At 36.9% G+C, this 12406-nt stretch overlaps 2 protein-coding genes across 3 annotated transcripts; one reads left to right on the forward strand and one right to left on the reverse strand.

The window, feature by feature from the left end:
* Window positions 1–1550: 1550 nt before the first annotated feature.
* rpl32 (ribosomal protein L32) lies at window positions 1551–4620 on the reverse strand. The gene is made up of 4 exons (XM_059332518.1): window positions 4518–4620; window positions 3764–3864; window positions 3479–3660; window positions 1551–1714 (listed from the first exon to the last, which is right to left on the reverse strand). The coding sequence occupies exons 2-4, from the start codon at window positions 3857–3859 to the stop codon at window positions 1585–1587; spliced, it is 408 nt and encodes a 135-aa protein (XP_059188501.1). The 5' UTR covers window positions 3860–3864; window positions 4518–4620; the 3' UTR covers window positions 1551–1584.
* A 671-nt stretch (window positions 4621–5291) lies between these two features.
* Window positions 5292–11505, forward strand: ssuh2rs1 (ssu-2 homolog, related sequence 1). 2 transcript variants are annotated; one of them, XM_059332516.1, is made up of 14 exons: window positions 5292–5531; window positions 5635–5668; window positions 5753–5820; window positions 6431–6535; window positions 7015–7090; window positions 7250–7379; window positions 7548–7608; window positions 8276–8397; window positions 8486–8548; window positions 8637–8719; window positions 8836–8928; window positions 9037–9142; window positions 10520–10627; window positions 10776–11505. In XM_059332516.1, the coding sequence occupies exons 2-14, from the start codon at window positions 5646–5648 to the stop codon at window positions 10914–10916; spliced, it is 1179 nt and encodes a 392-aa protein (XP_059188499.1). In that variant the 5' UTR covers window positions 5292–5531; window positions 5635–5645; the 3' UTR covers window positions 10917–11505. The 2 variants fall into 2 exon arrangements, with proteins under 2 accessions (XP_059188499.1, XP_059188500.1); XM_059332517.1 differs by lacking the exons at window positions 5292–5531; window positions 5635–5668; window positions 5753–5820 and adding an exon at window positions 5969–6195.
* Window positions 11506–12406: the final 901 nt, after the last annotated feature.

Genomic DNA, 12406 nt, shown 5'->3' on the forward strand with positions numbered 1-12406 from the left:
TTTTTCTGCTTACAGAGACACAAATTTGCCTTTTTCTGACATATACGTCACAGCGATATTTTTGTTACTTGTTTTATATTAATTTGTTCAGGAAATATGGTCAAAACAGGTTTAATGCAATAAATGGGTTTGAACTTAGCCTCGTAACAAAAAATAAGCTTTTTGAAATTAGCTACTTTTTCACATTTCTGTTTCCAGTCACACACATATTTTGGAGAAGTCACTTCTTGTCACAGTCACACAGTCTTGCTAAGCGACTTAATGAGTTAAGGTGAAGCATAAAGCTGAATATGGGAGATTCTATAACATTTAAAGTTTTTGTTACACGCGTGTCACCATGGGTTCTTATGGGTTAAATATGATTGTTTTATTTTCAAAATGCTTCATAGTTAACTATTTTTTTTATAAAAGCTCATTGATTACATTCTAATCTAAAAATTCTATAATTTAGCCAATTTAGAATCTGTAAATATATTTAATACATTTGTTTTGTTTGTTTGCATATCAAAGTCAAATTATACCATACACATGGGGGTCTATTCTCCATCATCAAAGGGATTCTTGGCAAGATAAGATAAAAAAACCTCTGATCTATAACAGACAACCAATTTTAACATTCATGATCAGTTTGGAAACAGAAAGCACGTTGGAACAGAGGTATAAGTACTCTTATCTTTTACTTTAGTAAGTTGAGGCTTTATTTAGTAAAAATACTAAAGTAATACATGCTAAATTTTTAAGAGTATTAATTGGGCAAAAACGATCCCTCAGATGATCATCTCATTTTAACTGATTCTTCCATGTGTTTAAATTGTCATGGAGTTATGGGTTATTCTTATAGTTTATTGTTGTACTCTTTTCTACTGTGTACTGCAACTTCTGAACAGAAATTCCCCTCAGGAAAATCTTTATGTAAATATCTTATGATTTTTCAAGGCTGCTTGTCCAAGCAACCTGAAGTTATTATGGCAAGTGTAAAAAAAAACAAGACTCTGAATTGAGTCCAGAATGTTCTTTGACAGCAGGAAACCTTAGCAACCCTTTTAAAAGCTACCCCAGATTACATCTTGGAACGAAAACAGTGTTTATATGAAGTTATGTGGCCTTCTCCATTCATAATATGGGTCAACACTCTTCTTCGGGCATCTTTGCCCCTTTTGTTCTGTTTCAGCATTCAGTCATCTGGAAGGAAGCGAAGAATAGCCCATTTACCCAAGGGAGAATATAACCAGCTCCGCAGCCATCGGTGAAGACGCCAACTCATGCATGTGTGAGCATTTTCATACTATTTTGGCCCCTGTGCGCCACACAGAAATAGCTCTAATCTCTGAAGTATCATGCACCAAATGAACTACCCATTTAGTTGCTGCAACACCTGCTAATACACATTTTCCTTTTTGAAATTAGATCTCCCTCCACCACTGACACTAGTGTAAATGGGGATCAGCAGCAAAAAAAAAAACCTGACTAACATTCACACATGTAAACATTTCTAGACCCCTACAACAACACAAGCAAACAATGTGCAGAAAAATGATCCATGAGCCAGATTCAATTTTTAAACATTTATTGTGAATAACCAGTTTATTCGTTCTCCTCGCTCCTGAGCCTGGCGTTGGGGTTGGTAATCTTGATGGCGAGCTGAGCTGCCCTCTCCACAATGACCTTCCTGTTCTTGGATGAGACGTTGTGGGCGATCTCAGCGCAGTGAGTCCTACGGAGGGAGAGGAAGTCATTTGTTAATGACAAGATGCTTTCACTGCAAAGTCAGGGTGACAGTTTGTGGCTGCAATTGTGTCAATGTTTTAATCCAATGTCACTTCAGTGGACGTCGTTTCAGTTTTATTAAAAAAATCCACACTTCATAAAGTCCAACAAAGCTTCAGCATTCAACACATACAGAGGCCGAATTACAAAAGTAGCAACTTATTCTGAAAAACTACAGAAAAAGTTGATAAGATAGAAAATGTCCCCGAGTCTACCCGGTGTGTTTGGTACCTACAATTAAAATATTGTCTATTACTTTAACACTCTTGCTAAACTTTCCAAATAAGACTTAAAAAAAAAAAATCAAATGATACATCCCCACCCTTTGCTCCAACTCAAGCATCCATTATACCACCTAATCCTAGCCTTATTACATAATAATGTTACGTCTAAAAAAAACCCAGATCAATTCAACCTCATCTCTGAAATTTAAGTTTTGTAGGTCTAATTTCAGTCAATCTAAACTACAGATTAAAGTACAATCAGGGATCAATCAAATGGAAAAAGGCAAAAGAATCTCACTCCTTCACTTAACTGAAGAGATGTGAATGCTAGAGAGCTGATTACTTGACAGACATCTCAAGCTTCAAAACCAAATTGTGGTAAGCACCATCTGCTCGCCTCTCCTCAACGGTCTTATTCATATGATTTGGTTGAAAATAAACTGACAAGATAAAAACACACCCTCACACTCTCAGCAGCTTCCAAGCTTTCAGAAAACTATGAATGTTGTGATTGACACCAGATCCATGGTTTTATACAGTCAAGAAGGGCTACAGAGAGAGTTCCCTGGACATAAAGTTCCTAAATTTGAAGCAGTTGCATCTGTGACACTGCAGATGAGGCAGATTCTGTTCATCTTTCCACAGCTTCAAGGTGAAACTTCATTATTAAATATGCTTATTGTGCCAAATACAAGGACCGCCATAAGCCTTTCTATCCAAATGATAGGCGGTTAGAAACTCATCTCCCTTACCACTCAGATCGGTTTCTGGTTAAACAATGTGACGTGATAAACTATGTGCAAATTGTCAACCAGGATTGTCATCATTAGGCTGTTGAAGGAAACTGAAACATCAAGACTTCCTCCTTGCTTGAATGCTACCTGCTTTAATATTTTTCAAAAGGCTGAGCAAGAATCCACAATTGTGAAGAACATTCAGGTGTCAAATGCTAAATTTACGTGGTCTATTGACATGTTCAAGGATGTTTCCATGTAACTGATCAAAGCCTAGAACATTTATTGCATTACTCAGCCATTAATAAAATCCCAAATTGACATGACACATAGTTAAAGAATAAACTAATACAAGTCAAGTCTTGCTGCCAATCATGGTTCAGTTCACAACCTTTTCCTCATGTATAAACATGCAATTACTGAAGTATTTCAGCTCTCTGCCACCAACTATGTCTACTGGAGGTGAATGGAATTTCTTTAATGGTGCTGAAGGCAATTAATGACATTTGACTAACATCTCTTACAGAAAAAATGTCTTTGTTAGACAAGTAAATCATTCCACTTTAAGCTTTAAAATGTGAATTTCATATTCCCATCAAAGCTCAAGTAAAAACGCTTGCATTTGCTCTCAATTACACTTAAGCGGCTGCAAAAGTCTGCACGGGTATCGCAAAATCCCTGCAAATACGACATACCTTTTGCATTCCTGACACCAATAATTTTCTTTTTACAGTATGTGCACACACAACTTACTTGTTACTCATCATCAGGACCTCGAGCTCCTTGACATTGTGCACCAGGAACTTCTTGAAGCCAGTGGGCAGCATGTACTTGGTCTTCTTGTTGCTACCATAACCAATGTTTGGCATCAGCATCTGGCCCTTGAACCGCCTGCGGACCCTGTTGTCAATACCTCTGGGCTTACGCCAGTTTTTCTGTTGAAAATATGAAAACGACGTTCATTTATTTATCACTTGCAAGTCCACCCATCAAGTAAAAGCAGTGGTCCGACCCAGTCTATGCCACACAGACTCTTACCGCAATCTTGACATATCGGTCAGATTGATGGCGAATGAACTTCTTGGTTCTCTTTTTGACAATCTTGGGCTTTGTGAGGGGCCTGAGGGCTGCCATGATGACTGAGGAGACAAAAACAAACACTATACGTTAAAAAAAAATGGTTACAACCAATGTAGCACGACTACATGCAGCATTACAGTACAGCATGCTACTAGGAATTTTATAGCAAATGTTTGTGTTTCTGCAACTGTTGCCCTACCACATGAATAGCTAAAACTAACTGAGCATGGACTAACAACACTGTGCCAAGTAATCGACTTTTCTGTGAAGTGAGCCTCAAGGTAACTTAAACGTGTTGATCAGAGCCAGTTAGCTTGCTGGCTAGCTTCTACGGTGCAGTCAGTGTTTAGCTAGCCATGCTATGCTACTCTCGTCCAACCATTCCGCTTTAACAGTATGACCTAAACAGGAATAAATGACATATGTACAATGTTGGATAATGTGAGTTCTTATTTAATAACGCGTATGTGAAAGCCACGCTGTACTGCGGGCCTTTAATGGACACCACAACCCCATTTCACGGGCAGAGCGCTAGCACCCGGTCAGGCTTTTTAGAAGCAGCTACAACGACTCATAAAATACGATAAACGATGATAACATGGTCAATTTCGTCCAACATATATAGAGTGAGCGTCTATGATTGACAATACGTAGCAGATTAGTCAAAAATCGCCATTAATTGCACCGATGAACATAGATTGTAACAACTCACCCGCCGATGTAAATCCAAAAGGGACTTCAGCAACGGCGGAAGGAAAGAAAAGGACTTCCGTGCGTGTCGCAAAGGCTGATGGGTACCGTAGTCTTTTATCATAACGACACAACTACAGTACTTTCCGCTATGATTTACACTTATTTATTTAAAAAAACGATTTAGTAAAACGGTTTTACACAGTACTGTTTGCTGTTGTGTTCCTGGGTGTTGAATTATGATATTTGGTGCAACTTTTTTTTAATATTACGGTAAAATGACATAAGCACTTTTGATTTCACATTTTTCTTTTTTAAGATTATATTTTACCTTAAAAAATAAAAAGTTTTTCCATCAAAAGAAACGCTTTTCTGCCATATAATTGACAAGAAAATACGTTATAAATACTGCATAAATTAAAGATTTTACCATTAAATATTACAGTATATTTTTGTTAGAGATATGGTGTTTAGTATAGGCCTACATTTAACAGTGAGAAAAGGTATTTTTTACAAAAAATAAATGCAAAAATTACAGTGATGGCCTATTTATATTACAGTTTATTTTTATTGTGTCTTTTACAGTGGAGTAATGTCCCCCCACAAAAAAACAACAACAAAAAAAAGAGTAAAAAATTGTTTTGGCAGATGTATACAGTTACTGCGTTTCATTGTTACTGAAATACTGAAACTGAATTAACTCATTTATCATTTTACGGTCTTTTACTGTCATGGTTTAGCCGTTTTTCACCGTATAATCTTCAGACACTTTTTTTTACAGTGTAGGCTGATCTGCGTGTTTACTGGGTCTGACTGGTCTGACTCTGCGCACTTCCTGAATTCATGAAATGATTTGGGTGGGCTTTTCTTTTATAAACTTATTGAGAGCGACATTATCAATAATCCACCCTAGCTTTAGACGTCAAGCGGAACCAAAAAATACGAAAAAAGTGTTTTTATTGTGTTTTAACAATCAGGAAGAAGAAAATTTTGCAGCCTGTCAAGTGTTCAGGAATCGGGTGGAGCGTGATAAAAGGTGAATGATCTGCTCTTTGTCACATGATGATTATTGGTGAGAGACACTGTCCGTGTGTGCACCTCGATGCATACTCATAATTCCTCATTTGTTTGTTTGACAGCGCTTTGAAATATGGAGTACCAGCCTGTGTTGGGGTGAGCGTCGCTTATTTTTTGTGTATTTTTCAGAACTATTTCCCCACCTCACTTGCCTAACTTTCGTTTCCCGTTACTCCACAGCCACCAGAACCCAAATTATGGACTCACCAACCACGGTTACGCACCAGCAGCAGCAACGGGAGCGCCAGGTAAGATCAACTAAGGTCTAATCAATCTTGATATTGAACTTTAAAGCCATTTGTATGTTATATGTGTAGGTGTAAAGACATTTAATCGAGTTAGAATTGCACGCTCCCCCCTCCCACCCCACACACACACACACACACACACACACACACACACTCTCACACACCAGCGTGACGTCATTTTCTACGTACAGTTTATTTGAGGCAGCTGTCACCGCGCGTTACCTATGTGTTTAAACATCCATGGTTAGCTGCGGGAGTCGCGTGCGCTGTTACCTGTGCAGAACTTCTAGTGTTTGTTAGAGGACTTTACCCAGTTTGTGAGTCTTTAAGTAGCCGGAAAACATCTCAGAATGGATTATAACGCGGAGGGGCAAGGTAAGTTTCTCTCTCACTTCGCTGTGTTCCTTTGTAGTCGTGTAGTAACACGTTAAAACTTAAAGAATTCACCTGGATTTCCTGAAAAGATCAAGTGGCGCACATTATAGTCTCTACCAGGGTATTTTTTTATACGCTAGTCGTGTGTCTAATGCATTAAAAATTTACGAGCTTTAACCTGTGAAAAGTCCGCAGCCATTCAATAGACTAAACTGGTTCTTCTGGTTTCTTTCAGCAATGTTTGCCCCACCCTCAGCTGAGTCCGCGCTCCCCAGTGCTCCTCCGGCCGGCATGTTTGACAACATGCCTGGCTATGAAGGAACAGTGGCAGGAGGAGGAGGTAAAGTATATTGCACGTACTCCTTTTCAGTCCAATTATCCCCAACTGACAACCTCGTGACTCTTTCACAATACTGTCATATTCACGCCATGAGTAATATATTAGGTACACAAATTACAATTTAAGTCCATCTCGTACTACACATGTACTCCACATTCTTGCAATAGTCAGTTTTTGTCAAAATATATCAACTATATATTTAGGTCAATATAAGTTGATTGTAGTGGGTAAACATTCATTTTGGAAACTTTATTTTTCCACAATCTCATTTATAGTAACATTTCAGATTTGAGAGTGTGGAAATGTTTGGTTTGGTCCTTAAAGTGTTTGAATTTACTCCTAAAAAGCTGCACACACCCTGAAATGTCCTTATATACATAATGAAGTGGCCACTGAGTGGAAACTATGTAAACAAGCACAAGGAATGATTGATTTGAAGACAAAGTAAACAGTTAAAAAATGTTCACTGTGTGCTGTAGGTGGATTTCTGCCCCCTCCAATGCCTTCTGTCCCAGTTCCTCAGCCGGAACCGGCTCCTCAACAACCACAATGGAAGTAAGCAAAACTATTTCCTTATTTTTGACATGATTGCTTCGAGTATTGCAAAACATTTTAAAGATGTGTTGCAAGATTAAGGCAATCTAAGCTCCTTCACTTTTTCAAGAGATTAAACTGCATGATTTACTTCTCACCTCCTTCCCTCACTGCTGACAGCATCCCATCTATCAGCGAAGATACTGCACGTGATGCGTTTGCCCTGTATGCCTCCAGCAAGTGCTGCTACAGTTCAGCTCCAGCAAAGGATGGTGTGATCACCAACATGGATGCATTCAACACATACAGGGTAAAATGACGTCTTTTTCATGTGTGTGTATGTGTTTAGAAAAACTGCAAGAAGGGCAGGAAACTCAACAGAAGCCGTAGCTTATGTCACAGTTTCAGATGTTCAGTCCTTTTATAAACACAGGAAAACTTCTTCTTATTTGCTTTCTCCACCCATGCTTTGTTTCAGTACCGTCTGGAAACATTTACTGAATCAAGATCTACAGAGTGGAGTCACGAGCCATACAATGGTACAGTACTGTTGCCTTGGTTATTAGTTACATGAGTTTAATTCTCTATTTTCTGCTACCAGTCATGTATCTAGGGTGACTGCTCACCAAGGTTATTATAGTTAACGGAAACTAAGGAAGTAACAAAAACTAGAATTGAAAAAACATTTTTGTTATCTGAAATAAAAAAATAAAAACAAGAGTTTTTAAAAAATGATAACCAACTGAAATTGTATTTTGTGGTTACAAAACTAACTCAAGCTAACTAAAATTATAGTGAAAATTTCCATCTTTGTCAACTTTATTCATAAGTAAACCTTTTTGGTTGATATGAAATCTATTTCATCTATTTGTTTTATGACTTAAACTTATTGGGGCTGAGATGGATCAGACAAAGGAAATAAAGGCAACATTTATTGTGACTTTTTTGAATCTGGCACCCAACAAATACCCCATTACAAAAAAAACACTAACCACTAAAACTAATAATAAAAACTAAACTAAAACTAAGCATTTAAAAAAAAAACTAATTAAAACTAGTAAACTAACTCGAAAAAACGTATTAAAACCAACTGAATTTGAAAACAAAAAATCACAACAAAATTAAATCTGAAACTAATGAAAAATCCAAAACTATTATAACCTTGCTGCTCACTGACTATATGGTATGTTGTTTTATTTGGATCAGGCCAGCCAGTGGACGCCTTTGCCCAGCAGCCTCCAGGTCCTTGGGATGTTCCTGCTCAAGCACCCAGTTTCTTTGTGGATAACAAACAGATTATAAAGGTTCCCTACACATCTTCAATGAAGGTAAATTATATTGTTCTTGTTTAAGGAAGAAAATGCTCCTGTAATTGTGGTTAAAGATTTTTCCTGATGAAAAACATTTTATATACAGCCCTGCCATGCTTGTGTTGGAATGGGGCGAAAACCTTGCACAGACTGTGCCGGCGCTGGGAATGTAAGTAATTTCTATATTTCCTCTTTTAAAAAAAGTTTACTATAAGACCTTTAGCAAGAAATGATTTCTTTTTTGATGCTCCTGCCAGAAAGTTTGCTGGGTCTGCAATGGATCTGGTTACCGCCATGGGGAGGATCGATGCCACCACTGCAGCGGCAGAGGGAGGGAAAAGTAAATGTCACGCATTACATTGATTTCCAATGAAGTAAAAGTGCAGTTTATAAACTGTACAGTTTGTGCTCCACCTAAAAGACGCTGAGAGTTACTAAGCAGTCTTCTGTTTACAGTTGCACCCGCTGTCATGGGCAAGGAGCAAAGCAATGTGACACTTGCCGTGGAAAACAACAGCTTCTGGTTTACATCAACCTCACTGTGAAATGGTGCCGTTTACTTTATTTTTATCTTTATTAATGATCTGAAAGTCCTCTACATACCGTATAACAGTTGTTCAATTAAATTAGATTTCTTCTAATTGTGCGTGTTTTCAGGACCAACAACTCTGACAACTACGTTGTGGAACAATCAAGTGGACTGCAGGTGGAAAACCTCAGCAAGGTGTCCGGCAAGGAGCTTTTCAGGGACTCTCAGTACCTGGTAAAATATTGTTTCTCACTTTTTCAGGGGGCATAAGATACATGGGAGGATTACTTTAAAAAAAAAAAAAAAAAAATCGAAGCTGGAGGTTGTCGGCACTGAAATGTGCTTAAGAGGACTCCTGAGTGTTCGTAGGATTTGATCTTACCTAAGAAAAATCCTGGATAAGAAAAAAATTCATGAATGCTACAATCTTCGTAAAATCTTCGTAAGTAGGACTTAAGAACAAATTTGTTCTTAAGAACGGTTCGTGAATGAGGCTCATTGTTTCTCACTTTTTCAGGGGGCATAAGATACATTTAAAAAAAAAAAAAAAAATTGAAGCTGGAGGTTGCCTGACACTGATAATAATGTATCTTTGTCAGTGGGAATGCTGTTCTGAATACTTGTAGTTACACAAACAGGTTGTCAACACAACATGCCTTCCAGTCACATATTGATGGATTCAGTGGTCTACACAGCTCACATGCTCATGTTACAGCTGCGCCTTAAGAGGTTAACTCTGAGTAACTGTGGCTTGGATTCTAGTAACCACAAAATAAAGGAGACAGACGGTGTGTTGAGTGCATCTTGTTTTGACACTGATGGAGAAGATCAGCTATCACACTCCTGTTACTCTGAAGCCTGTGTACTGTGTTTATATGGTTTTAACATGCCCTGTGTTCTGTGCTGATCTTTCAATTATTAATTGGTCACTGAAATTGTGACAATGTTTCAGCACTTAAACAGTAAAAAAAAATCAAAATAATAACTAATAAAGCATACTCTTAAACTAAGATAGGCATTTTTTAAGTGCTGTACTAAAATACAGAAGTAGATTGCTTAGCTTCCATGTCAGTACACCTGCCTGTTTCCTTAAACTTGTGGTTCTTCTGTAGGTCATACACTGACTATGGATAAGTACTTCATACAACACTACTTTAAAAAAATCCCCCTTTATAGTATTAGTTTATTTAAAAGGGGACAGTGCAATTTCATAAAACACATGATTGTACATGGTTAAAAAAGCCAGAGTTAGCCTGAAGGCTAGTTTTCATCTGTAGTTCCCTGGCCATGATGTAAAAAAGCAGGAAATTATGAAACAAAAAACAAACAAACAAAAAACAAAAAAAACACACACAAAAAAACCACGTACAATATACAAAATACATATAAAAACACTTACGATACAATTAAGAAAAAATACAACATCACATACAAAATCACAACATAACATTTTATCATAACACCAAAACAACACAACAGGCTTATCTTTTAGTGTTGGCAGCTGTAGGTGTTGAAAAGCCACAATTTCAACTTTTTTTGTGAAGGCCTTGTATGTTGTAAGCAGTTTAACCTCCTCAGGTACTTTAATGTTTTTCTGTCTACTTTGTGCAGGTCTACCCAGTGATGGGCTTCCCAGACCCTACAGTTGTGAATGCTGCACAGCGCCTTGTCAATGAACACCAGGGGAAGTTCTCCCAGACGTCACGCATCCTACAACAGGTAGTGCATCAACTTTATTTACAGCTTGCAATTTATTATAAAAAAAAACATTTTGTCAATGTTAATAGACATTAGAATAGAAAATACTTGTGACCAAAGCCTATAATTTTGTGTTTGTGTAACTCATATTTGTTCCCTTTGTCTGCAGCGTCAAACCATAGAGCTGATCCCCGTCACCAAGGTGACCTACTCGTGGAAAGGGAAATCACACATTTACTTTGTTTACGGGAATGAGTTCAAAGTTAATGCGGACAACTATCCTGCTACCTGTTGTTGCAGTATAATGTAATAGCAATTGTTGTGAATGAAAGTTGTATTGCTTTCCAAATCATTGGATATCTAAGTAAGTCCGTTTTACATGGAAGTTTACTGTCTAATCGTGAGTTCCTCTACATGTGGGTCATTATGAAGAGTTAAAGGCAATTAATGTATGACCTCACCACCAGTTATAGAAATGACAAAATCCCTCCAATCTGCAAGATTACTCAGAAAGGGAATTTACCTTTTTAATAACTACTACAAATGTTTTTTTTATGTTTATGTGCCTTTGATATGCAGACAGCACAGAAAACCACTGCTTACTGACGCATTATAAACCTTAATCACATTGTATTCCCTGAACCTTTTTGCTCTTATATTGCAGAAATGAGTTCGGAAAACCAAATATTTGATACTAGTATTATGTTTTTGCAGCAGTCATTTTTATGTTAATAACATGTATTTGAACCTAATCACTTTGCCCCCACAGCAAAGTCACAGTTTTATTATGTGAATGTTACACATTGGTAAATGAGTATGATTTTGTAATTGTAAGACAAAAACTTATTATACTTGCTTTGCAATAATCAATCTATTTGAATAAATGGTATTTTGCAATGTTTCGTTTCGTTTAGTTTCCATTTATTTCAGTCAATACATTTCATTAAAAGAGAAGTAACAAACCAGAAAAAAAAACATTGATAAAAGTAAACAATAAGTAAACAGAGAAAGAAAATTGATAATAGACATTTGGACCGAAAAGGCGTAGGCTGAAGCATAGCTTATTACGCCTACCCTGTTACAACTCAAGTTAATTTAAAAATTAAAAATGTACAGTCTGTTATTTATTAATAAAAGAAATAAGCAGTCAGAAAAGCGAGAATCTGCTTGATTTTTTTCTTCCCTTTCCTTTCCTTTCCCTTCCTTCCCCCTCACCTTCCTTCCTCTTCTCCTTTCCCTTTTTCTTCCTTTCTTCCATCTTCCTTAAAAAAAAGAAGAAAAAAAGACAATCAAACATACAGAACAAAACAAAACAAAAATAGCAGCAGCATAGCACGTGTCACCACTCATTACTCTAACTTATATAAATTAATCATCCTGTTTTTAAGTACTTTTTAAAATAAGTTAAATTTGTTCCATGAATTAAGAGCTGTTACCGTGGTGCATCGCAATTTGGTGTTGGTTCTGGTTTTTAACTTTATAAATATACACACCCTTCTTAAATTGTAATGGCTTTGTCTTAGATTGAACTTTTTCTGAATACAATCAGGCAGCATGTTGTTGTTAATTTTGAACATAAGCTTTTTTAAAAATATATGTTATTTTATTTTTTATTATTCACAATAACAATTTACAATATATACAGTATTTGCCAGGGGGGTACAGAAAGAAAAACACACACAAAATCAGACAAACATCAATTCCAAAACAGATCCAAAATAAACACAGGGTAAGAAACAGAGACAAAACAAACGAACAAATAAGTAAATAAAAACATGATGTAAAATTCATCAACCAATA

The sequence above is a fragment of the Centropristis striata genome, chromosome 5 (genome assembly GCF_030273125.1).
Source record: "Centropristis striata isolate RG_2023a ecotype Rhode Island chromosome 5, C.striata_1.0, whole genome shotgun sequence".
Lineage (NCBI taxonomy): Eukaryota > Metazoa > Chordata > Actinopteri > Perciformes > Serranidae > Centropristis > Centropristis striata.